The sequence below is a fragment of the Triturus cristatus genome, chromosome 4_2, assembly GCF_964204655.1.
Source record: "Triturus cristatus chromosome 4_2, aTriCri1.1, whole genome shotgun sequence".
Taxonomy (NCBI): Eukaryota; Metazoa; Chordata; class Amphibia; order Caudata; family Salamandridae; genus Triturus; species Triturus cristatus.
The window spans coordinates 125,236,015-125,263,961 of record NC_140586.1 but is presented as its reverse complement, the minus strand read 5'-3'; the positions used below and the strand labels follow the sequence as shown (position 1 = coordinate 125,263,961).

General features: G+C 44.4%; 1 protein-coding gene across 1 annotated transcript; it reads left to right on the top strand.

Annotated features, from left to right (window-relative positions):
- The first annotated feature begins 5,304 nt into the window (after positions 1–5,304).
- LOC146833140 (galactosylceramide sulfotransferase-like) lies at positions 5,305–27,204 on the top strand. The gene is made up of 2 exons (XM_085600042.1): positions 5,305–5,513; positions 24,601–27,204. Exons 1-2 carry the CDS (start codon positions 5,410–5,412, stop codon positions 25,742–25,744), a joined length of 1,248 nt encoding a protein of 415 aa, XP_085456168.1. The 5' UTR covers positions 5,305–5,409; the 3' UTR covers positions 25,745–27,204.
- The last annotated feature ends 743 nt before the right edge of the window (positions 27,205–27,947 follow it).

The following is a 27,947-nucleotide window of genomic DNA, read 5'->3' as shown; positions in this document are numbered from 1 at the left end:
AAGACCTGCTGACGAGGGCCATTCCTGGCCCTTAATGACAAAGCCAGTAGTGTCCTTATACCCTCATACTCCATGGGCTAGGCAAACTGTCTATTTCCTATTCAAAACCGTGGAAATGTATATTTAACCATGCTTACTATATTTACCGACGTATTTGTGTATACAAGGACTGGGGGCTGTATTTATTTTCAAATGTACCCTTTAAGGTGATATATGGTGCCAGCCTTTAAACTGGTTTATTTTGACAAAGTTTGTAATTCTGATTATGCAGCAATTTCTTTAATAATAAAAGAAAATCATCCAGAATCATAAGACAGCTCAGTGGATTTTATTGTACTTACTGTAGAAATGTGTTTGCAACTTACAAGTAACAAATTCGGAATCTTTCCGTGGTAAGTAGGCCTTTGATTCTGAAAAATAATACAGATAGCAGCGCATCAACTGCACTGTCAGCGCCACGAAGCTCCAAGGCTTGAGCAGTAAGCACTATGTAAACTATTATAAGTACCATTTTGCCAAATTTCTGAAGTTGACCTCTGCTTAATGTGTGCAATTTTTAAACTCCCTAAAGTCCTTCCAACTCGTTCAAGTTGTCCAGGGGTTTTAAAAAATGTGGTTGAAAAATCTGGGAAAATTTCAATTGCTGGAAGTTGCCAAGTGAATCACCTTTGCAAAAGTTTCTTGACAGAAGTGTACTTTTCCATGCAATGGGTTTGCCCGGCAGCTTAGGACTGGCTCTGCTGAGCATTGAGTCTGATCACAAAATTTAGTTAGCGTTAACCAGGCATAGCGCTTCAAACCACATGCGTGTTCTAGGACTTTACACTTCAGGTTCTGTCACAGGTGCAAGCCTTATCTCTGTCCAATACTTCGATATATTACATTTCTTTACTTGTTTGAGTATGTAACATATATATTTTTAAAACTTTTTTTAAATGAATTTTATTAGGGAAAATGTACACATCGGCAAGTGCTGATCGACACATCAAGAGATCGAATGGATACATATTTTACCAGTATAAAAAGTCAGTTTATAAGACATTCCATTCTTAGACTGAACATACAAGAGAAAGGTCAGAAAAGAGGGATTTAAGACCAGGCGGAAAAAAGGAGCGACAGGGAGGGGTGGTGGAAACCAGGTTAAGAGGACATATGTTTCAATACCTTTAAGGCTCGTTAGAAGGAGGCCAAACTCCACATCACCTACAATAACATTCCCAGGAGACTCTGTAGAACCGTCATAAGACAAGAGTCGGGTTTAATGAGATCATCATCCGTGGCCCACATCAAAGATTCCGGGAGGGCGTGGAGTATCAACATGTTTTTGCTGGAGACTTTTCTTTAAAATAATCTTTTCCTATGTTTTTTCAGTAATAAATAAGTACATTTTCAGAGATTTTTCCTCCCCATAAACTAATTTAGAACATTTTTAATTAATTATTTCTAAAAAAAAGCATTGGCATAGCCAATAGGTCTCACTTTTGGGACCTTATAAGCATTTAGTTATACAGCACAATATCCTTGGTGCAACAACATCAACCGTTGCATGGCCAAACACTTATAAGGTCCCAAAGGCGAGACCTATTGGCTATGCCGATGCTGGTTTAGAGTAGCCACAGGTGAGAAATCAGCAAAACCTGTTCTTCTCACCCAACCAGGACACAAAGCTGTGACATCAGAGGCGAACCTGATAGTTATGGGGCTCTGGTAATGGATGATTGAAAAATGTACACAATTAGTGTAACCTAATAGGACAGCTGGCACGGGGGTGCTCCTCCAGCATAGCAGAGGAGCCGCCACTGTTGAAAATCTCGGAAAGGTCATTTACGCTTGACCTAACGGATACTGTGGAACCTGTGCTTATTATGCTGGTCAGCTTCGAGAAGCCCAGTCATGCTCTGTCCAAGAAGAAGTCCGCAGCAGATGGCCCCACAGCATTCAACCCGATGGCTTGGGTAGGCTGTTGGTACCATTCCAAGCCTATCCCACGAAGGCAATCAAACCGAAGGCTCACCAATGTCAGGGTTGATTTCTGGGCCAAAGCCCAGGGCCATTTTGTTCTAAAGGAATAAAGGAACATGACCATTTTAAACACCAATTTATGCCACAAAACATAGTTAAAACATGCATTGTAGCCAAAGCTAATATTGCATTTGTTCTTAAACTATTTAAGAATATGTTCTGGAAATAGGAGTGTTGGGGGGTGGTTAACATAGTATGCTGTGTGCCTAAAATAATGACCAGTTTAATGGATTAAATAAGTTGCTAAATTAATAATAATTCCGAGCTCAATGTATTGGGGAATGTGTGGCTCAAGTACTATTGCAGTCCGAATGAATCATTCAGTAGCTCCCAAAATATTGTTATGGTGTCTGCAGAGTTTACTTTTACTATTTGACTGGCACAGTAGAGCTTTCAGGGTCAAGGTGTCCTTTCCATTTGGTCCAGAGATTTAAACTGACTGAGTCTGGTAGTATTGTGCCATTGTGTTTGGTTAGTGAAAATTGATTTGTTTAATGTATTGTTTAATAATGATTTGTATTGCTTAATGGGAAGAGTAAAAATGTGTCCGATCCCGTAAGTGATCTTTATGGAGTATTATGTGCATAGATGTCAAAGGACTTAGGAGTTTGATGTACTAATTTCCATTCCCAAATCTGGTCGCAAATTGTGCACAACTTTTTGTGAATTGAATAATATTTTTCAAACCCATCTATGTACTAACAGGTTGGCCACAAAGCAGTGTATCGCAAGGGGTCACAGAAAGAGTTATCCAATTAATAATCATTAGGCAGGTCCCAATTTGCAGTCCCCAGTGATTGGCTGCAATCACAGGGATCGCGGAATGCAAGGTACAGCAGACCACCAACCCTATGGTTGAATTCGGAAATGAAAAGGTTATTTTTTGAAAAGCAGACCGTATTTGTTGAAGAATCAGTGCTATTTTTTTAATTTTTCATTATTTATGGAAAACTTCAGGGGAAACAGGCATTGGTCTCCCCCGATGCTGTGAACACAATTTCAAAAGGGGAAGGGTTCCTAAATGGACCCACGCCAATTCAACGGGTGACAGCCCATCAATGGTTTACAACTACAATTGTGGTAAAAAACATCGATACATTTCTTTTTAACCAGCTAATAAGAGTTTGAGGGGGTCCTTTAATCCTCCTTCCGATTTGTGGCACAGAAGGGATCGCAAACATCATTTTATGAGTCGAGAATAATTTTCTGACTCGTAGAATGCCTTTTATGCATGAGGAAAAGTCCTTTAGCGGCCTCAGACCATGTACTTTTGCTATTGCAGGGTTTAAATTCGCAAAAGGGTTTTGTACAAATGTTATTTATGTAGTTCCAACATTTTTCATTTGTCTGTTCTCCAGACTAGCACTGTTAGCCATAAATTCAATGCAAGGTTTGGCTTGTGAGAGAATATTTAAGCTTACTTATTGCCACCGCCACAGCAGAAAAAACATCACACCAGCAGAATTAAGGATGATTTGCATATGACTGGGTCTAGTCTGAGGTGGTAAGGTGGGAATAACATGCAGCCCCCGAGTAATTACCAGTAGCTGAGATGATCTCAAAACATTTTATCGATCACATATTTGTATTCTTCCTTGGTTAGAATAAGGCCATGGATGATCCAGCTTCACCAATATGTGGACAAGGTGACAAGTGGACGTGGCCATCCCTGAGGGTGTGGCGTTACGACCAGAGCTGCCGACTGTGGAGCTGGGGAACCAGGGTTGAGTCTGATCATCCGCTCATCATCCTGTGATTCTGGGCAAATCACTTAATCTCCAAGTGCCTACCCAAAACAAGCATTGGCATAGCCAATAGGTCTCGCCTTTGGGACCTTATAAGTGTTTAGCCATGCAACAGTTGCATAACTAAATACTTATAAGGTCCCAAAAGAGAGACCTATTGGCTATGCCAAGCAGCCGTGCAAGTTAAAGTGATAGCGATCGCGAACAAACATCAAAGCGACCTTGCGGCCGCGAAAGTGAAAGTAATCGCGGTAAAAGTGGCGCGCGCGCCCGCGCACATGCACTGTAGCTCTAGGCTGGCCTGGTAGCACTTTTTAGAGCCTTCTCAATAAATCTCGCCAGACCAGCGCATGCGCTGGGTCAGGCGAGACCTAAAAATAACGTCTCCTTGTGTAATGACACTGGTGCTCATGTCAAGCGCTCCAGTACCTTTGAGTTGGGTTTGGGCTATATAAAACTGCAAAAACTAAACTCCATTGAGGGAGGGGTACCAGCTAGGCTCCTGTACAGATGAGCCAATATTTCAGAGCTTCTTTCTCAAATGTTGGTGTCCCTGTTTGATTCAGCCCAAGCGTCCGCTTTAATGGTAACGCAAACTCTCTACAAAACTAATCATGAATAAAAGATACTTCCAAGTATACATACATGGAGGGGGTTTGCATCAGCCCTCTTCAGTCATTGGTCTGGTCAGTTTTCATTCACATTTGCTTCCGCCCATCAAAACATGCGGCCTGGGGCAATGGGGCATCATCCACTTCAGCTACTGGCCCCCTTAAGCCTTGGATGAGGGCATTTAGCTTGGTAACAGGCGTACACCCACCAAAAAAGTGCACTTCAGGGCCAGGGATGGGGACCAATACTTAACTATCCTAATGCTTTTTATTTCCATACTGCATTCTTCTTTAGTCATCCTTCCATATTTAAAATGAGTCTTCAGGTTCCAGTAAATGAAAGCTATTAGCACTTTTCTTTTGCGTCATTAAGGAACATATCGTTCTATGATATGCATTACAACAACAAAGGGTTTCTATACCAGTTCTAAATGCAATTGTCTGCTAAAATGTACCTCTTCTGTCTTGTTAAAATCATATGCATTGTTTTTAATTTTACTTTTTAGTTGTAAAATATGGTTGCCTCATTTATGCGACTGAGTACCTTTTTGTGGTCTAAACCTGCAATATTTATTGTTCAAATAACCATCACACCAGTTTGCCATAGCCAGGCCTAATCGTTTCTCCAATGCTTATGAAAGAAGGCCTAGCTAGCCTTATACGGGAATATTCCAGAAATTAACTCCTACAGTAGGAGGGTAAGAGACCTCTGCTCTGCCTGCAGCACATTGGTCTACTGTAATGTAATCGACACGTCTTTAGACACAGGCCATATGCCTGGCAGCAGCAGAGTCTAATTCCCTGATTACCAGGGTGAAACGGGGCCTTTTTCTGTGGAAATCTCTTAAGTAGGTACTTTGAGCTAAATAACTCAAGGCGTTTGTACCACCAGTGGCGACGAGGAACGAATCTTTGCCGACGCCATTCTCTTCAAGAACGCCAAAGGTGGCATCGCGCCCCCTGCCCATACCCGGCGCCTCGAAGATTCCTGCCACCCTCCGTGCTGGGACGCGTTACTGGATAGATGAGAAATGCATTTATTTGGGGTTTGCTTCGGGATGCGGAAGCATCGCCCGGCCCTCCTTGCAGGCATCTTCCTGTTGATTTTACTCCTGCTACAGAAACCTATCACGTGGTAAGTGCAAGGGGGGAGCATAGACCGAGGTGGGAAACACACTTAAATGTATGCATGAGGCGAAGTGTGTGTTATGGTCTAGTGACGTCACCAGGAGGTTTTGGTGTCCGAATACACCGCAATGCTTCAGGCAAAGGGCTTTGTAAACGTCACCAGAACCATACGTATAACATTTTATGTATTTTTCTTTCACTTATTTATTTTTTGGTCTCCCCAAGGGGTGCTTGGACTCAGTCAGTGGTATAAAAGTTGTCATTATAATAAATTGTGGAAATCAGTTTATGTGTAGGACATAGTACCTGCAAATTGCTTTTACTGATATTATAGCTATTTACTACATAGCTATATTTTATATATGTACACATACACACCCTTCAGTATGCAGGCATATGCGGAAATTGCAATATATCAACATTGTTGAGTGCACGTGTGGGCCGTGACTCAAAACAGGTGGACCCTCAAGTAGATCATGATGGCTGTCCCCACCATTATTAATGGTAACAAAATAGCATATTACATTCTGTACATCTGCATACATTGTTTATGCTTGGAAAATGATATGCAGATCTCTCAGGGCGGATGGGCTATAAAGAGTCCCACAATTTGTCCTATTCAAAATGCGATGGGAAGGATTTGTACTGTATTATAATTGCAGCCATACCATGCTTAATACCCCTGACGAGGCACCTTCAATGGTTTACGCTGGGCAGCATGCTGCACCGGAATGCAAGATTAGTGGTTCGTCCAGTGTTCATGCCACTTTCTTTGTGGGAAAGACAATTATTAGAAGTTAGGTATGATCAACAAAGTAGAGCAAATTAGGGATTGTGAGGTTGCAGGAGTAGGACTTTAAAAAAAAAAGCAGAGGTGATCACTGCAATGAGCTGTGGGTAATTTGCAGAAATGCTTTATTAAACATTAAGGCAAATATACATATGACTTAGAGAAGGATGTGCTCAGAGATAGGAGGTATGCAGAGGATGGAAGGGAAGACTAAGGAGAGGGAACAGAGGTTTGAAATAAAGGTCAGTTCTTGCCAGATTTTAGGATTACAGAGGGCACATTTTGTGAAATCATGCACTTTCAGGATGCAAGAAGGTAGAAAGACACAGCATTGTTTGCAAGTGAAGATAGCGCTATATTAAATATGTTTGAGAGACACTAGAATCAGGCGAACTGACTAAGCACTGCCGGGCTAACATTAGACCACTGCTTCAGCATGGAGAGTAGATCAGCTCAGGGTTTGGGAGCATAAAGTATTAGCTGTACACAAACATTGAAAGGAGATTTGGCACATGCGGGATCAGATGGCTCCTGATGTCCGCGTCGGATTGGTAACAGGGGCACTCGGGCAATGTCCGAGGGGCCGGTATCCGAATTCCAGCTGTGGGCTGCTTTTTTGAGCAGCGCGGGGGGCCGATTTGGGCGGTTTCTGAGTTGTTCGATGCCACCAGCGGCCCAGTGGGTGCCCGAGTGGCCTTTCTGGAGATAGATGGGGGACCATTACCTCCCTTTTATCAGCGGCAGTGGTGTCACTCCCTTTCTCTCGCTGGGCCGGCCCATTAAATTATGCATACTGAGCGGGGGCAAGGGGCCTGAGCAGAAGTGGCCTCACTTGTTTTCAGGGGTGTTTCACCAGTGTAAACAAATCCGTGCATTTTCTTTTTAACCACCCCCCTTTTTTTTTTTTTTAAATAAAATTTCGACAAAGCAGTGTTTTGCAGAAAAGCAATATGCAAAGGTGGGCCACTTTTTTTTGTGTGCCCGGGCCGATTTTTTTTATCCTAATCCAACCCTTCCTGATGTTCATCCTCAAGTTTGGGTTACAGTATTAATTACAAAGCAAAGTGGGATCCATTTTGGATGTCATGGCTGGTTTGTAAACTAAGAAAAACAAGCATTTGCAATGCAATAGGTCTCGCATTTACGCTAGTTTAAGCTATTGGCATTGTAAATGACACTGCCTTTTATTTAAGTTTTAAAAAAGAAAACAAAAATAAAAGGCATTGTTATTTGTAATGTGAATAGCTCAAACTTGCGTAAATGCGAGACCTATTGAATTGCAAATGCTTGTTCTGCAAATATAGAGGGGAGTAGAATTACGTGGTGTCAAGTAGAGTGGAAATATGCAGAGTGAAATTATGTGTGGGGTGAAATTATGTGGCATGAAAGTATGTTGAGTGGCTTGGAACTGTGTGGCATGGAGCTGAATTGTGAGATGTGGAATTGATTGGCGTGGTGTGGCATGGACTGCAATTGTATGGAAATGAATTATGTTACCTGGAGTTAAATTATGTGGCATGGTGTGGAATTAAGGGATGTGTTGTGGAATTAGTTGGCATGGCGTGGAGTAGGATTATATGGTGTGGTGTGGAATTGTGTGGCGTGGAATTGTGTGGCATGGAATTGTGTGGCATGGAATTGTGTTGAGAGGAATGGAAGTATGTGTCATGGAATGGAGTGGAAATATGTGGCATAGAATGAAATTATGTGGTGGAGTTGAATTATGTGCCGCTTAGTGGAATTATGTTATTGAGTGGATTCATTAATAGTGGAGTGGAATTATGTGGCATGGAATTACGTGCCATGGAGTGGAATTATGTGGTATGGCATGGAATTAATTGGTGTGGATTTGTGTGGTGTGGCCTAGAATTGTGGGGTGTTGAGGGAAATTGTGAGACATGGAATTGTGTGGCGTGGTATGCAATTGTGTGACATGGAGTGCAATTCTGCGGAGAGGAGGTATGGGGGTGGAGTGGAATTATGTGATGTGGAATTATGGGGTGTGGTATGGAATTAAGTGGCATGGAATTGTGCGCCATGAAATGGAATTATGTGGTGTGGATTTATGAGAAGTGGAGAGCACTTTATGTGGCATGGAATTATGTGGAGTGGAATTATTTTGCATTCACTGAGATAGACATGTTACTGTGTGGCGTGAACTACAATTATGTGACGTGGTGTGCAATTGTGTGGAGAGGAATTCAGTGGCGTGAAGTGGAATTATGTGACATGGTGTGAAATCAAGTGGTGTGGCATAGAATTAGGTGGCAAGGAGTGGAATTATGCTCAGTGGAGTAGAATTGTGAGATGTGACATGGAATGGTCTGGCATGGAATTGTGTGGTGTGGAATTGTGTGGTGTGAAATTATGTTGGTTTGGGGAGATTAAATTTAGGTGGTACAGTGTGGTACAATGTGGAATTATGTGGTATGGAGTGGAATTATGTCTCATGGAGTGGAATTATGTAGCATGATGTGGAGTCATGTGATGTTGCATGGAGTGAAATTATGTGGCATGGAGTTGAATTGTGTGGCATGGAATTGTGGGGTGTTGACTAGTGGAATTATGTGGTGTAGAGTAGAATTAGGTGGCGTGAAATTATGTGGAGAAGAATTGTGTTGCATGGAATTGTATGGCATGGTATTGTGCGGCATTGAGAGGATTGGAATTATGCAACATGGAGTGGAATTATGTGGCTTGGATTGGAAATATGAGGGTGGAGTGCAATTAGGTGGCATGGAGTTGAATTGTGTGGTGCAGAATTGTGTTGCATGGAGTGTAATTGTGTTGACTGGAGTGGAATTGTGCAACGTGGAATTGTGTGGCGTGAAATGCAATTGTGTGATGTGGAGTGCAATTGGGTGACATGGAGTGTCACTGAGTGGAGTGGAAATCATATAGCATGGAGTGGAATTATGTGACATGGTAATGAATTGTGTTGAGTGGAATTACGTGCCGTGGAATTATGTGGCATGGAGCCGAATTATGTTGATTTGAATTGTGTGGCATGGCATTACATACCATGGATTGGATTTAAGTGGCGCAGAATTATTTGGCATGGAATTGTGTGGCATGGAATTGTGTGGTGTGAAATTATATGGCATGCAATTGTGTGCCATGGAGTGAAATTTTGAGACATGGAATTGTGAGGAGTGCCATTGTGTGACATGGAGTGCAATTGTGTGGAGTGTGATTAAGTGATGTGGAGTGGAATTATGTGACTTGGTGTGGAATTATGTGGTGTGGAGTGAAGGTGTGTGGCATATAGTAGAATTATGTGGCATGGATTTATGTGATGTGCAATTGTGTCGCATGGCAAGGAATTGTGTTGAGTTGAGTGGAAATATGTTGAGCTGAATTATGTGGCACGAAAGGGAAGAAGCATTATGTGACACAGAGTGGAATTATGTTGTAGGGAGTGAAATTATGTGGCATAGTATGTGGCATGATGTGGAATTATATGTTGTGCACTGAAGTGGAATTATGTGGTATGGAGTAGAATTATGTGGCATGGAATTGTGTGAGTGGAAATTTTTGGCATGAGTGGAATTATGAGATGTGGAATTGTGTGGCATGGAACTGCGAGGCCTTGAGGGGTGTGGAATTATGTGGCATGGGGTGAAATGATGTGGTATGGAGTGGATTGAAAATAGGTGGAGTGGAATTATGTGACTTGGAGGGGTAATATATGGCATGAAATTATGTGGTGTGGAGTTGAATTACGTTGCATGGAACTTGGTTGCGTGGGATTCTGTGGCATGGAGTCGAATTGTGAGACATGGAATTGTGCAGCATGGAGAGCAATTGTGTGGCATGAAGGGCAGATGTGTAACTTGGAGTGCAATTGTGTGATGTGGAATGCCATTGTGTGGTGTGGAGTCATGTAGGGAGGAGTGGAATTATGTTACACTTTGTTGAATTATGTGGTGTTCTGTCAAATTATGTGGCATGATGTGGAGTGGCATTATGTGATGTGGAGTAGAATTATGTGACATAGAATTGTGTAGCATGGCGTGGAATTGTGTTGCATTGAGTGGTGTAAAATTATGTGGCATATAATAAAGCGTAATTATGTATAGAGGATTTGAATTATGTGGCATGGAGTGGAGTGGAATAATGTGGCATTCAGTGAAGTTCTGTGGCATGCAAGGGAATTATGTGGCATGGAGTGGAGTCGAATTATGTGCAGTGGAGTGAAATTGGGATGCGTAGAGTGAAATCATGTGGCGTGGAACTGTGAGACAAGGAATTGTGTGGTGTATAATTTGTGGGCGTGTAGTGGAACTGTGTGTTGTGGTGTGAAATTGTGTGGTGTGGATTTGTGTAGCGTGGAATTGTGTGGCATGTAATTGTGGGATGTGGAATTGAGTGGTGTGGAATTGTAAGGCATGGAATGGCATGGAGTAGAATTGTGTGAGATGGAGCAATAAATATAGGTAGTCAAATCAAACTGCAGATGGTGAAAATACGAGTGTTTGTTTATAAAGAAAACGTGGTGGTGGAATGTGGCTTCGACACTGAAAATAAAGGGAGTGCCATGTGTTGTGTGAAATATACTTCAATAAAGGTATCCTGGCTATTACAAATAAGAAGAGAGGAATTTAAACACGTATATGCTTTCAAAATATGTGCATTGTAAATATCAGTAAAAGTACATTATTTTTAAAATGGGGTACCAGGTTGCATTTTAAATCAAAGTGGCCCTGCAAGCACGTTTCCTACAATCGTGTAACAACAGTTGGATAAATGAGTCACCCGGCCAAGTGTGCCTGCTCATGTTTAAAGTATAGACTGGGAGGGGTGGGATGAAGGTATAGGGCCAGCAACAATTCAAAGTGGTCGGGCAGAAAAGTTGGGGCTGAGTCTTATGTAGGGAGCGAGTGAATCGAACAAGCCCAACTACGAAGACTAAGAGATCGCACACGGTGGCAGAGCAGACACGCTGCTCAAGACCCATTTATTGCCACAGGGACCTACTTTATACAACTCACACGAAGAAAACACATGGGTGAAATATCAATATCTTGTTTTCTATGTAAACCAGCAGCTCCTGTATTCGGTTTTGTAGCGCTGCGGTAATAGGCGCTACCAACAGACACGAATCGCTCCCTTTGAAAAATGATTATAAAGTACGGCATAGCGAAGGAACGTAAAATACACATTCGTTCTTCGTTGTATTAGGAGAGGGGGGTGCTGGAATCCCGGCGGGATTATAAAGTCACTCTGACGGTTTCTGGTAGTTGTGCACTAGAAGAAGCTGTTTTCACACTACTGGCATGAAGCTGGTTCCCCTTCCAGCTTTAAAATGCTGCCCCGCGGTTTTTGCACAGCATGCTCTGCCTCCAGATCAATATTGACAAGCTTTGGCAATGCGGCCGAAAGTGAAAGTGATCGCAATCGCGATTACGATCGCGTGCAACGGAGGGCGCGCGTGCACGTTCACGTGCACTGTAGCTTTAGGCCACGGCAGCACTTTGAAAAAGCCTGTTTACAAAATGTCTCTGCCAGATCAGCGCAAGCGCTGAATCAGGCGAGACCTAAAAACAATGGCTTGATGGATCAACACCAGACCTGGAAGGGATAGAGATGCCATCATCCTCGTTGTGCTTCTATCGGATTTGGTGCTGGAGCAGGTAAAAAAAAAAAAAAAAACACATTTGTAGATGGGTCAGTGGACCCAAAATCAGGGACTGAGCTCACTCGGTATTGAATAGGTTACCGGGAGCTGAATATCTTTGTCCGAGCAGCTATTATGCGGCCTGTGGAATTAAACTCTACAGTCTTTGGAGAAGTGGTAGGCAATGACATGTCAATCATCTTTGATGTCATGTGAGATACCTAATCAGTGCATGGGACATGGACTAGCAAATTCTAAAGGTTTCAGGATTAGGAGTATAATAATTCCATTTCGTCAACAGTTTGTTAAGGAAATATATATACTATTCATCCACACTATCCTTACCTCGTCACAAACCCATCTCTGTAAACAAAAACAAACAATAAGTAGCAGATAAAAAAATAAACTACAGTGTTTCTCAACTCTTAATTATGCAGATATTTTGAAGAACTGGATTACCGCAGCAACCCTCTATTACCTTGCACTGTAATATTAAATAAACCAGAAATGTATTTCTAATTTGTTCTAGTACTACGTAAGGGCAAACAGTAAAACGTTCACATTAATCGGATCACCTGCAGTTTTGTATCCTTAAAATGAATTGTAAAGTTTTATTTGGGGAATTCCTATGTGCCTTAAAGGCACCCGGGGACATTTAGTTCATGTGTCATGCAGTGCCTGGCATGCATCATTAAAACCCAAGTCTGCAAATACCACGGTGGCGTGGGGAAACATCACCCGCATAATATACTCGGTCTAGGAGCACACTACATAAGGCATGGGTAGCATAAAAGCAGGCTCAAGTACAGGACATAGCCACCATGAGCTCTCGCCTATCAGTCAGACACATAGGTTCAGCTACTAAACTGCTTCCTCCCACAAATCACACTGTGGCTGCAGAAATGCAGCGCCTCGAGGGAAAAAAAAACATTTACATTATGCCAACACCTGCCTTTTATAATTTAAAAATCAGGCCAAGAGACATAAAATAAAGTAATAAAATAACACAATATGGTAGAAGATTCAAGACCATTACCCCTGGGTAAAGTAGGAACACACAGGGAAACTAGAAAAAGGGAAATGCTCTCCGCACTCCACCTATCTCATACATTAACTCCGGGGTGGAGGTTTTGTGTTTCTGCCTTTCCATCTCTCCTCAGAGGCACTTAGCTGGAGCATTGATTTATCATCCTCTGGGCCACACTGATGAGCCTATTAAGTCTCTATGAGGCGATGTCCCATCTTTCTTTCCAGTATGCACATTTCATTGTCCTAGGGGACTTTAACATGCAGGATGGCTGTGTTTCTGATGATGGTACTCTGGCTTTGTTGGACAGAATGGCTTCTATATATCTCTTCCAAGTAGCCTTCACCCACAATGCATCAAGCTGGCCATCTCTTGATCTTATTTTTTTCTAATTGTCCAATGTCTGTCTCTGAGCTCTGCCCCCTGCCATGGTCGCATCATTCTCCAGTTAAATTTCAATGGCAGGGTGGCAATGCACCTAATATGGTTTGCACAGCTTCCGCCTATACGTATGCACCACGAATAAAATCAAGGCCACTGACCTTTAGAACTTTCTTTCTTTCCCAGCCACTCACCTTTCAGGTAGCCCTAATTCTGTCACAGCTGGCTTATTCCAGCTGCCAATACCTTAGTTCCCCATCTGATTTAGAAGGGCATGGTTTACCCTGCTTCTCGCATTGGAACAGAGTGCCTGTAAAAAGGCAGAGAATGTGGCAGCATATTACCAGTCGGAGACAAGGAGGTTTACAAGGCGGCCTTGAGACCATACATCACGGCGTCTAGGTCAGCGAAAGCATCTTTTTTGAAGAAAAAATGGCATCAGTCGCCAAAGGGCCAAATGAAATCATTAAAATCGTGAAGCAGTTTTTAGCAACTCCATCAAGCAGCAGCAGTAGTATTTTACCTTCTCAGAAGCTGTGTGATAAGCTACCAGTGTGTTTTTAAGGAGAAAATCACCAAAATCCAGCAAAATTTGGCTACGACTCCTGTTTTAGAGGACAGTGGATATTCAAGGGGCACTGGGATTGCCCCTAGGTATTGCTCGCTCCTCCACTTTAATTCCGCCTCTTTGTAGGAATCTGAAGCTGGTATTTTGGAAACTAAATCTTGTTCTCCGGACGAGCCGTAGCTATGCAGGTCGAGGTAGTTAACAACATTTTGAATAGGCTCTTGAACATTTCTTTATCGACAGCCACAGCACCATCCATCTAAAAACAGGATAAATTGGTCCAACTTATACAAAAAAAAAAAAAAACATTTAAAAAAAAAACCTCTGTGGACCGTTATGTTCTGTCGAATTTTCAGACCTAGTTGGCTTTTTCCAGTGGTATCTAACATTCTTGAGATGATAATAAATAAGCAGCTGTCGGATCTGGAGACCAACAAGCTACTGTACCCCAGCCAATCTGGAATGTGCCCTATGTATAGCACGGAGACGGCCTGCTTGAAGTGTCTGAATACTTCAAACTGACACCGGATCGAGGAAGGAGAGCAGCGATGGTTTTACTTGATCTTTCTGCGGCGTTCGACACCGTGTCTCATGCGATCCTATTAAAGCGCCTTGCTGATCCAGGGGTTGGGGACTTAGCCCTAGACTGGATTAAATCGTTCTTGGATAACAGCGGACAATCTGTGAGGTTGGCCCCCTTCTCCTCTGGGTCGACGCCCCTTTGCGTAAGGTTGCTTAGGGGCTTTTCTTTCAGCTCGTCTCTTTATAACGTCTAACTGGCCCTGCTGATGCCCCTGGTTGAATCATTTGGTTTTAAGTTACGTCGTACGCCAATTACAATCAGCTACTCCTTAATTTTGAGAAGCGGGCTGCAGATGTATGTGGACCTCTTAAGACCTGCTGTCAGGCACTCTTTGAATGGCTCCGTGCTAGTCATCTAAAGTGTAACATGTCTAATACTTACATCTTATTGTTTGGGACTTAATCTAATTATTGGTCACATTGTTGGCCTTATAGAAATACCCCCCCCCACACCCTGCCTTCGGCTGTTGCAAAAAGATTTACGGGTGAAGTTCGACAACCTAGTTTCCGTCCAACCACAGGTTTCTGTGATGATAGGTACATGATTTAGACTGCTCCTAGCCTTAAAAAAGTGTTCCTTCTCCTGTTGAATTTCAGAGAGACAGTAATTCATGCACTTATCACCTCTAGGTTAGATTATGCTAACGTTTTGTAACTTGTTCTCCCAGATTACCTGATTAGCAGACTTCTGATTGTTCAAAATGCCACCGCACGTGTCACTGTCAAACTTCCTCTCCGGACCTCTATGACTCCTCACTTGTGACTGCTGCCATGACTGCCAGTAAAGAAGAGAATTATTTACAAGACTTTTCTTCTGGCCCATAGGGCCTTCTTTTCATCAGTACTCCGCCCTCCAGCCAAATCAGAACATGGTGCAGTGACCAGTCCACCAAACTGATCACAACTGTACAACATTCACCCCAACAGCGTCTATGCTACGAGGTAGGTCATCCACAGGAGTAATACACAATGAATGTGCGATAAAACCAATATGCCCCCCGCCCCATCCCCCAGCAACCCCCCCAACGTAACCACCCCCTTACCCACCCACCCAAGCATGTCGCCAGTATCTATCATAATTACATGTGCATCAAAGCCTCACCTACCACTCGTCGGATCCGCCTCCCAGCTATCCCAGCAGAGAGTGCCTCAAGAGCATAGGGGGAAGCCTGTTACCGCAGGAGAGGATGATGGGATGGAGGATAACCCTTCTGAGGAAACACCTGCAGTGGATGAGGGGGTAACCCCTGAATTGGAGCTTTCTGCCAGGGCAGGGAGCAGTGTCTCTTACGCGGTCTGTCCCCAGAGGAACTGGCAGAGAGGAGAGAGAATTCAAGCTGCAGATGGCTAAATTAACAAGCATTTGCAATGCAATAGGTCTCGCATTTGTGAGAGTTTAAGCTATTGGCATTGTAAATGATAATGCCTTTTAATAAAGTTTTAAAAACCAACACATAAATAAAAGGCATTGTCATTTACAATGCCAAGAGCACAAATTGTTGCAAATACGAGACCTACTGCATTGCACACCCAAAGTGACCTGGCCATAGAGGGCATGAAAGGGCTGAAATTGGATCATAAATTCAAAGCTGCTCTGAACAGGGGCCCCCAAAATACACTTGTCTCCGTGCCCCCAGAATCCTGAAAAATGTCTCTTCGGGAGGGGTGGGGGCGGGGGTTGTAGAAAGGAAAAATAATGTGAAGTGACTTCCTGCAAACGCGCATGGATTCCACAATGGGAAAGGATGAGGGCGCGTATTTGTAGCTGTTTGTAATAAGAAAGGGGTTTGTTGGTGCAGCTGGGCGTGAAGCCTATTTTCCACAATAAATCACCCGTATTTTTGACATTACAGCGCCAACCGCGAATTGAATAACATCTTGCCACTGCCTGTTTTATGAACATTAAGGCACAGCAGATGAGGGTAGTGAGGAATCAAGTCACGAGTTATGTTACTTACTATAGAGCGCCACCCTCACTTAGGCCGTTATCTTGGCGCTACGTGAAGTGAAACAGGGGGAGCAATTGTCAGCAGCTGCCAAGCCTGTGGGGGATAGAGTGTGTGAGAGAGTGTGTTAGAGTTTGTGTATGAGAGAGTGCATTTGTGTTCGTTCCTCTTAAACCCAAGCACCGCTCTGTAAACATCACGCGACAACAGCGTGAATCTGTACTAGTAATTGTTTTGAGTATGTATGGAGATTATGCGGTTTTCTAAAACCCCCTACATACAGACAAAAATGATCGCCTTTGCTGTGGGGATCCTGTGTCACATAATTAGTTTTGAGTTACATTTTACACAATGCCAGTGAACCATGTTCAGAATACTCTCTTTTAGCACTTTGCGGTTTAATTTATGCTCAAACGGGTCAGTTCACCCTTAAGATCTGTAGTAGGGAGCAGCAGAGCTACACGCAAGGGGTACACAGGTGCACTCACCACCCCACCCCCTTTCAAATACCTCCTTGATTTCTCCATCTATAGCGCTTTGCTACTAACACGGTGGCGTCACCGCTTGGGTTTCTTTGGGAGTAAACATTGCGTAATACTTGTTCTATATAGCACTTACCACCACCATTTTGGGGGTTTGTGGCACTGTAGACAACATGTGCTACTTACCAGCAAAGTTTGGCTATTGCTAGACTGCAGTCCTGAGAGGTGATTAGCAGCGGGAGGCGGTTACAGATGAAAGAGTGCATATTAAAAGCCTAATGCAGAATGCTAAACTACAACAATGCACGTGTGATACCATAAATAAAATAATAAGTACTCAGAAAAGAAACAGTAGGAGTTAAAATGAGTAAATAAACCCAGCAGTAATGTTATTAACTGTAAATAATATAAACAAATAAAATATAATGACATTAAAAACCGATGCAAAAATAATGAAAATAAGTAAGTGCCTGGAAAGAAAATATAGTAGTCCAATGGAATGGCAACACCAATATCGAATCGCTAGATAAATACATACGGTTCGATTTTCCGCGGCTAAGATCTCAACCGGAGGACATTGGTTTCAGGCAATTTATTTTTTTTGTTAACTCTTTGTGTCCATCAGATTTCATGCAATAATGATCGTCCGAACCTGATGGAATTCACCATAGACCCTGTGGCAATTTATACCGAATCCGCAACGTATATTTAAGTTGTTCAGAAAGCGCAAACATAATAATATTAATGTCATTATTATAAAGCGCTCCGCCCGAGGGTTTCAAAGCGCTGTACCTAGAAATGGTGCAAGAGAGAGTTCCAACTTCAAATGAAAACCCGCGTGCGCCTTTCTTCCCAATTAGAAGCATTTCAGGAGCCCGATTAGTGGGTGGGATCCATTCTTCTCCCTCACTCTGCAGAGTAAGGAGAAATTCTCCGATCCAATTAGTGAAAAGGAGCATGCAGCAAGTTCGTCTTTTCACAATAGCGCAGAGAGCACTGTCTGGGCTTAGAGGCAGACCAGGCGCTACTTTGCCCACAGAACGCTCAGCTTTTTCCTAGCAGCAGCTCATTTACATACGGTAAAAGCCAGTGCTATCAAAGGCGGGGATCTCTCCTATTCCTCCCTCTCTTCCGGTGCCATTTAAACCGTGTTTTATTTATAAGTCATAGAATCATGGCAACGAGTGTAGTTCAGAGACATGAACACTTTGACACCCAGCCAGCTAGGCACCCGGACAAGTAGATTGAATGAGTACATTTAAACAATATTCAAGCATTACTGCCCTCTGCTCAAGGCCACTATTAGCTGTTACTTGCTTCCTCTGTAATCGTTGGCTCAGCCGAAGGCGAGAGGTATGATCAGGGGAAGGGGGCTGTTACCAGCTGTGGACAGGCCAGTATGCGAGCAATAAAAGCATTAGCACACGTTGCCATGCTTTCAGCATCCCACACGGGCCAGTAAACATCACTGTCTGTCGGTTGTCTTACTGCGGCACACTCTAAATGAACTTCCAATGCAGGCCAGCAGCGATAGTCGAAGCCAGCATTCTGATTGGCTGGCGCAATCTGACCACTGCAAAAAATGCCAAAGACGTCTATGGCGGACGTTGTTCAGATACCTACTTTTATTTTTTTATTAAACTATGGCGCAGCATGACAACCTAGAAAATGCTACAATATCATAAAGAGCCTTATGTTACAAACCAATTTCCTCTTTGCCTGGGGCCTGTCTGTGGTGGGGGGGGGGGCGGCTCATGGCTCTTAATACGGCTCCTTCTGAGAGAGGTTATCCTGGTAGTAGTCGTGCCGGCACACTGACATGTGGGTGGGGGGGGGCTGTATTATTTCAGGGGAGGGTTTGGGGACGGCGCATTGGTAGGTGGAAGTGGCCCAGATTGTATTTGGATGTGATTTTATAAGCGGATGGCGGCCACTGGCCAGATGAACATTGTGGATGTCAATTGTGGTTGAGTAATGCAATAAAAAATGTTTTTGCAAAAAAAAAATGTTACAAACCAATGAGCGGACCTAGCTTTCCGGCTTCGTTCATTAAAATGTATTTGCAAGTAGTTGTAAATATTCCACAGGAAAAGCCATCGGGTGCTTTGAATGAGTATCAAATTCACCATCTTTTGAGCACGTTCGCAGTACTTAACCACACGAAAAAAGCATTTTACAATGGAAATGTCAAATTCTGACGCACACAATTTTGGATTTATTGAATTTTTAGCACTATAAAGTGTGTTTTCAAGAGAGAAAACTCTACCAGTGTTGCTGCTTTTCCACCTTCATAAAGCCATGATTAATTGTGAGCGTGGTCCCGAAAGTGTAAATAGGACCGCACTGCAGCCGGAGCATGGGGATCTCTTGTCTTTATGGGGCCATGTGTTTCTAACACATGGCCCCATAAAGATAAGCAACTGCTTTGCGACAGACGCAAAGCAGGCCACCGAGTCCGGCTCGGAGGCCCAAGGACGTCCACCAAAAACCCTCATTTCCAATGGCAGGCCACCGTTTACCATAAACGGTGACGTCAGCCAATGGAAGTAAGGGGCAGGGCTTAAAGCCCTTCTCTGAAAGTACTCATTAGCAATAAATCTCGCCGAGCGAGCTGCGCATGTGCCCAGCTATGCTAGGCGAGACCTAAAAATGGAGGCAGAGAAGAAGAAAAGGGTTGTGGAGAACAAAAAGGCAGAAAGGTGCTGGAAGGAGAAAAAAGCCAAAAAGGCCCAAAGTTGTTATTGGCTCATGAGAGGTGCCTAAAAGAGATGGATATCAAGGCCACACAGGTGGTTTCCAGCAGTGACTGTAGCAGCATACAAGCAGTACTGAAGGAGAAAAAAGGGTTCATATACCCAAGGATTTGTTGCCCAGATATATGGTGGAAGATGAAACTGATAAATGGTTTTCTGCTTATGAAGTTGCACTAAATGTTCACATAGTTCCTGAGGGGCACTATGGGAGTGAGGGTCTATGCAAACAAATGTCTACTGTGGGGAAGGACACACTATTGACATTAGAGGATGGGGAACAAACCAAGTACCCTTCCATGAAGGGCATTTTACCGGCCAAATTTGGGCTGACCTCTTAGCAGTACCGCCAAAGATTCAGGGACAGCCAGTAGCTCCCCAACCAATCCTGGGAGGATTTGGAGGACTTCTCCAGCAAGGCACTGAATGGTTGGGTGCAGGGCATCAAGTTTAATGATTACGTTGGGTTGTACAGTTTAATCATGAGCGAGCACATGATCAGTATCTGTTTTATAGCCTGTGCCAGCACCTAGTTGACAGTAAGCTTACTGCCCCCCCAGGAAGCTTGCTGAGGAGGGAGACCTCTGGGCCAGCAACAGAGGGTCCAAGAAGGTATCTAGGAGTGAACCCAAGAAGGGTGGTTCTGGTTCCCCACAGCAGAGAAAGGGGGAGGTTAAAGATGGCCCAAACAAGTCTCAGAGTAAGGGGGGAGAAAACTGTTTCCATGCCCCATCTGAGAAACAAGGGGATGGTCCTAGTGGGCAGTGACCCTGGGCGTTCCAATTCCAACCCAGCTGCTTTCAGTGCTCCCAGTTAGGACACAATCAGGGGGACTCTGTCTGTTCAAAGAAACCACCCACTGATGTGACCTCTACGGGCGTGGCCAATAGGGGGTAAATAGTCCCCAGAGGCAGGTCATAGACCATGCCATGATCTCCCTTAGTTGGGAGATAGACTCAGAGGGTGAGCTGTTGATCCCAGAGGGTGGGAGTCGCCACTTGCACCAAGTGAAAGTGAATGGGGTCCCAGTTATTGCTCTGAGGGACACTAGGACTAGCCTCACCATGTTGGTGGAAAGGCTAGTTATTCCCAGATCAGTAGATCGGCCAGGTGTGTAGGTTAACACAGGCCCATGGGCAGGACATCGTCCACCCTGGTATCCCTGGACTGGGGAGGGGAAGTGACCCAGAGGAGAGTCATAGTTAGTCCACAGATGTCCTTAGACTGCATTCTGGCAAATTAGCTGCCCCCGGATTAATGAGAACTGTGAGGGTCTGCTGCCACAGGCACCCTGACAGTTCAGTGTTCTTGGGTTACCACTCCCAAGTGGAGGATACGGGTGCCCAGATGGAGGGGCCAGGTGAGGGGAGACTCACCCCTGTCTAGCCTCCGGGTACAGCCCCTGTGTTGATTGACCAGTGTCAGGATACTACCCCATAACTGGTGGGAGGTAGAGTGGAAGTGGGATAGCAAAGCACCTGGGGCTACTGCCCCTCACTCTGAGACATCTCAGAGGTCAGAGAAACCTCAGGAGTCCATAGGGAACTCCGTGCCAGTTCCAAGGCTGGAAAAGAGGCCTACCCCATTATATCCCCACTTAGAGCCTCCACCCACCAATGGTTGTCCTGGGGCCTGGCTTCCGACACCGACAGCTGTCAGTGGCCTCTGTTGATTACTGTCCATATGTACAGAGCTTTCTTTGGGTTGGGGACAGAAGTCTGATCCAAGAGGTGGAATGGCCCGGATCATTTTGATGGCCATGGTGGTACTGTCTGCCTATTGGGGTATATCTGTGAGCAAATTAAGGTTGGATGCTGCCTAGACGGGGTCCACAGATGATGAGAAGGCTTCCCCATGGGTCAGTTCAGAGGCTCAAGAGAGTGTAGATAGAGGGATTCTACAGAGTTCAGACAGGCTTAGAACTGACAAGTGCCTCTGCAGTAGTGGACCATTTCCACATTCTATCGCCCTAAGCAGGGAAGACCATCAAGGCATTGATTAGAGTACACTGGCTAGAGGCGGGGGTGTTGAGTTGGGTTGGGGGGGGGGGGGGGGAGGAGGAAGGGGTTTATTGAAAAATGGTCCTTTCTGTAGGGTCACACCCATTTTGCCATCCTCCTCCTACCGTTTGCGGAATTGTGTTTTAGCCTTAGGACTAAGCACTTTGCCACTGCTAACCAGTGCAAAAGGGCATGTCCTCTCGGCAACACTGGCTCATACCCAATTGGCATATTTAATTTATTTAAAAGTTCCTTGTAAAGTGCACTACATGTGCCCAGGGCATGTAAATTAAATGCTACTAGTGGACTTGCAGCACTGATTGTGCCAACCACTTAAGTAGCAAAACTGAGGTGGCATAGTGAGCAAAAGAATGATGGATTAAACCCATATTGCCTGACTGAGGGCGAGTGGTTGAAAAGTTTCAGCACTACGTCCATCATCTTGTTGTGTTTGCGGTGTTAGCCCTAAGTGGCCAAAGGTATGCCCAGAAGTGGATCCCTTGCTCGCTGTGCCACTGGATTCTAGCTAGCTTGGCTGATGAGGGGCGAGACCCCGAAACCGCTCCCAGGATGATTGTTTCCAGTCCAACGAGTACCTGGCCTGGCAGGTCGGGCTGCACTGTTCCCAAGAGGTGCAGCGTCAAGGCTAATTTGCATATGGGTGGGCCCAAACTGGGGTGGCATAGTGAGCAAAAGAACAATTCAATAATCCCAGATCTTTTGCCTGGAGGGGTGAACGGTTGAAATGTTTCAACATTCCGTCCATCTTATGTTTACTTTTAGAAAGTTGGCATTTTCTTACTCTAGCCATTTGGTTCCTGCTGCCTGCCACCGATACATAGCTGGGAAGGGTGACAGCTGGGCTTGGTGAATTCCCTCTAGACAGCCACACACAATGAGAGCATAGGTGTGACTTGATGGGTCATCCAGGCAGGATAAGAGGGAGGAGATGGACTCAGCCTCACTTACACCTGAATAGGTGGCGTCCTGTCTGCCACACAAAGGGCTGCATAACACCAGTAGTGAGTCTGGAGCCAGGACAGGGTGGGCAGGGCGTTTTTACACTCCAAAGGCCTGTCTTTGAAGTCTCCCCACTTCAAATACCACTGGGTAGGGTAGAACTACTGGACCTCAGACACCACCACTTCAGTACACTTCTGGACCTGTTAATAGTCTGCCAGGAAGAAGGGCTGCTGAAGGACTGCCATTCTGCTGGACTGTTGCCTGCTGTTCCCCTGCCTGGGTGAGAAGGACTGGACTTGTATCACGTGAACCCAGAGTGACTCCTCTGGCTAGCTGGCTGGCCTCCTGATCTGAACCCTCAGGGAAAAACTTCCAACAACCTTACTTCTGCACATGGACTCTGCCATCTGTGTGTCTGCCCGGTCCAGTGGTGCCATCCCAGATCTGGACCCTTGGAAGGGGGCCTAAGGTGCTTGCTATAGTGAAACCTATGCATCCTCTGTAGAACTGGCGCTTTGCTGTCACAATGTGGATCAGAAACGGCGCATCGAACATGTTGCATGGATCACAACCAGCACATCACTCCAGTTGCATGACCAGAACCAGCGCATCACCTCAGCTGCCTGGATCAACGCCAACACATCACCCTAGTAGCCACCACAGCATGAAGCTCCTCCCAGCGCCAGGTCTTTGCATCTCTATTGACGGCATCTTCAACGACTAATCTACGCATTGCACCTCATCAGAGCCGATGCATCACCACTGCTGCGTGGATCAGGACATGCGCATCGCTACAACTGTGTGGATTAACACCAATGCATCTTCGCCGTCAACCCAGCCAGGATCAAGGTACTTTTGTTCAGCAGAGTTCAATGGGTCCCTGTATCCAGCCCGCATACCATCGCTGTAAGCTCGAACTTTTGGCTTTGTCCCCATCCAGCGTGACCAGATATACCAAGTAAGCGCTTATTACTTCTAACCGCTAATTTACAGTTTATTCTTAAAAAATATAAACATCTCAAGTTCTGTTTATTGGATGCTTGTTGTTATGGTCTTGTTTTATTTATTTAATTAAGATCTATTTTTCTAACCTGGTGAGGAATCTATTTGTGTGGTGTTTTCAATGTTGTACTGTTTGATGTGTTGCACAAATACTTTACACATTGCCCCCAAGGTAAGCCTAAGTGCTCTGTGCCAAGATACCAGTGAATCAGCACAGGTTAATTTACGGTTTGCCTGCTTCTTACACTAACTCAGATAGTGGTAGCTGCCTGACTTTAGCTAATACCCTAGTTAACCAACAACCCGATTTCTAATATGAGGTATCTAGGTGACTGGCATTCTTTAGGTCTAAGTGGAAATCACTGTCTATGCAATGGGAGGGGGGGGGGAAGCAAATTGACTGTCTCCTCATCCTTATCACATGGGCCATCTTGAAGTCCTTGAGCAGTTTTAGAACCAGATATGAACAGGTCCTGCAGCCTAATATAGAACTGGTGCCGGGGAAGAGGATGGGATTCATCCAAAGATATGGGTTGCACTGTGGTAATATTATAACAAGACATAGGCTGGGTATGGGCTGATGTCAGTTCAGGATTGAAGACTGGAGTCTGGGCCAGATCCAGATAGGCACTACTGGAGTTGAGGCAGTGTTGGTGCAGGAGCTATCAGAATCAACAAAGCCCCCAGCACAGGAGTAGAGGTAAGAGTTGGTGCCAGTAAGCGTCTGGACTAAGGCCCAAATAGGTTAGTCAAACCAGGTGCAGGTCCAAATAGTTCCAGATTCAGTCTGGTGCCTGGGGGTAATCCAAAAGTTACGGAACCTGCCGTTAGACGTATCCATAAGAAAGTCTGGCTTTTCTAGGTATGTGGAAATAACGGTTAATGGATTGTCAGGATTCCCAAACCTTGCATAAATGTGAAATCTCTCAACTTCACTGCTTACTTTGTATAGAATATCTAATTTCACCTGTTCTTTTCAATTGCAGGAAGACAGCTGGGAAAGGACGTAGCATTAGCAGAGAAAGCAGACGGTTTGAGTCAGATGTAAAGACCCAGAGTGGAAAGGAATGCTTCCCAAGTAGCGAAATAAGAAGTCAAAACATTGTGTTTCTGAAAACGCATAAAACCGGCAGCAGCACTTTCCAGAACATTCTCTTTCGGCTTGGGGAGAAGCGGGGTCTCACTTTTGCTTTGCCAGTCTATACCTACCAGTTTGCCTACCCAGAGAAGTTTGCCAAGGGGTTTGTGGAAGACCTTCCAATTGAGGCCGCAGAGTTCAACATCCTCTGCAGCCATATGCGGTTAGATGTGCATGCAGTACAGGAGGTCATGCCTGGGAGCAGCCTCTATCTCACCATCCTCCGAGATCCAGTGAGCACCTTTGAATCAGTGTTCACATACTACAGAACAACAGTGCCGGCATTCGAACTGGTGATGAACATCTCAGGAAGTCCACTTGCCACATTTCTTAGAGCCCCACATCACTATTACGACTCTAGGTACATTACGAATGGTTTGGCCAAAAATCCAATGACTTTTGATCTGGGTTTGAACAGTACCAGAGAGCGGGGTGATGAGACTTGGCAAAAAGATCTGGAAAAACTGGAGAAGGATTTTCACCTAGTAATGATTGCAGAGTACTTTGACGAGTCCCTGATACTTGTCAAGGAACTTCTAAGTTTGGATTTTGAAGACCTGGTTTATGTACGACTGAACACCAGACCACAAGGCAGCAGAGTGACAATTGATGGAGGTAAGTCTCAGCAGATTAGAACCTGGAACCAACTGGATGTGGACTTGTATGAACACTTCAACAGGACTTTATGGAAGAAAATCGAATGCTATGGATACACAAGAATGAAGAGGGAACTGGACGCTTTGGAGTCCCTGACAAGAGAGACCAGGAGATCATGTCTTGATGGTGGTCCAGTGGGACCAGAAAAGACATCAGACAACCTCCGTCCATGGCAGCCAGACACCACCAGGATCCTAGGGTACAACCTACGGACAAACCTCTCCACACTGGAATATGAAAAGTGTTTCCGTCTAGTCTTGCCTGAACTCCGCTATCACGCTTATCTTTATCAACGACAGTATGGCAGACACATGAAGACACTTCCATTGGACTAATTGACTATACAGTGGGCGAGGGACATGCTAATAAAGGGTATAATGACAGTTTATTAACAGCTAGGCCAAGACTTTGCAATCACATTTTAACAATCAGCTTTCTATATGGGGAGAGGCTGGCTCAAGTTTTCTACGAGCAAAGAAAGTTCAGTCCATGGCAAACAGGAGGAAACTGATCTTATGTTCATTGGGGCCATTAGAGAGGTTCGTGGTCAGTGAAGCGCCAGGGAGTGGAACGTTTGACAGTGCTGAGTTAAGAGGGAGAGGTTTCTAATGACACTGCCCCGAAGTAACACAACAGGCTTCTCACATCTGAACAAGTGGAGCATATCTCTAGCCTCCTTGCCACAGGAGGCAGTGAGCACCCGTGACGAGGCCGGACAGCAAAATATACCACTCACAAATGGCTAGAAGCGGTCCTGCACTCTAACTACAAGAGGCGCTCCCAGAAGCAACATTCACTAGCTATAGCAAGAGCTGTCTCTCACCATCAACTGCAAAAGGCAACTCAATGAAAGCAAGAGTCGCCATTCACCATCGATTGGCTGAACCAGCAGTCAAAAATGACTGCAAGAGGCAACACATCACAGATTCCAGAAGGCACCATCCGCGGAATACATGCGGCATGACTTGCTGAAAACAAGAAACCATTTTCACCAACTGCACAAGGAAAAACTAATGGACTTGGGGACACTCATGGATCACACACAAAACAAGATCTCAAAAACAATTCTTTAGTAACTCCACAACTAAACACAGTAAACGTGCATATTTGTTATGTGGAGTGTAGGACAGGTCAGTAAATTTGAGCACGCTTTACTTTGAGGTGTGTCTATAGTGTCGGAGCCACCCAGTTAGTCATCCTGTTATACTGGTGTGAAAGAGTGAACCCAAGCCCAGACAGGATTAAAAGATGAAAGCAGATTTGCTTTGCGTTGTTCAGGCCTTTGCAGATCCAGCTCAATGAGAAGGTATATGGGCAAGGTGTCAGAAGTGGGCAGAGGGCTATAGCAAACAAGAGGGCTGGAAAAATTGCAACAAAAAGGGGACCTGAAGAGTGATTGGCAGAAGAGTAACATCTGTACCTGGTAATGCCTCACCAGAGGGCGGTGCAGGGTGACTGGCAGAACTGGGCATGTGCTACTGCTGGAATAAGCTAGGGGTAATGTGGGCCTTCAACGACCACAAAAGCATTATGGAAACAATGCCACTTTATTTCAGTAGTATTGCGGACAGGGTTATTTACATCACTAGGTTTCAGATGTTAATTTCCCTCAACAACTATCATGTCCCTTGCTTGTATCTTACTACTGTAAAAACCCTTTGTAACTCGTCAACTGACTTTCCACCTGGGCACTTGCCTTCGACTGTACAACACAAAAATATTGATGCATACGGAAGGGTTGTGTGGAGGCAGATTTTCCCAAAAGGAAATACATAAATAATTCCCTTACTGGTGACTCATAGTGCTTTGTTCACTGGAACTATAATCCTGTTAATGAACTGGTTGAGCCCAAATTAGTGGAGGTTGGCGATTCTTTTTTTTAAATGTGCGGAGGGGGCAGAGGGAGGGGTGTTAACAACCTGCCTCAACTACACTGAGTTAAGTGATCGAGGGCCACTACCTTCTTATGACCAAAGGTGGCGTTTTTCACATGTAGAACATTTTGACAAATATGAAGCCAAATGATGATTTTAGTCAAATAACATTGTAAAAAAAAGTCAACGTCGGATATCAAATACAATTCGGAAGAGGCATTTGTGAAATATTATAGTACTTTATGACTTACTGAGTGCAACATCTTTTGAAGAAAAAAAATAATCACGATTTGCCAAAGAAAATAGTTAAAAGGTGAACATTTCACAGACTATTAAAATAAGTTTCTTATAATTTTTAGAGTAATTTTTTCATCTTCTCTTGGTTAGAGATTGTCAGTCTAGTACGACTCAGAAACCAATTGGATATGTTGCACAGATTTCACAATGGACTGGGGCCAGGCCAGGTTCTTTCTTCTACTTTTGCTGATCTTCGTAGGTCATCAGGATCTGCTTCTCTGGTGCCAGGGACTCCACTAAATCCTGAATTTAGGGCCATTAGGGGAGTGCTGGGTAGTAATTAATGCACTATTGACCCTTGGGGGTCACTACGCCCCCTATATGACCATTGCCTGTGGGAATTGGGAATAACCCTGTGCCAGAAAAC

Excerpts from the sequence above, each read along its gene's own strand:
- LOC146833140 (XM_085600042.1), top strand. The coding sequence starts at position 5,410 with ATGCATTTATTTGGGGTTTGCTTCGGGATGCGGAAGCATCGCCCGGCC. Across the intron at positions 5,514-24,600 it reads CTACAGAAACCTATCACGTG|GAAGACAGCTGGGAAAGGAC; the intron begins GTAAGTGCAAGG and ends TTTCAATTGCAG.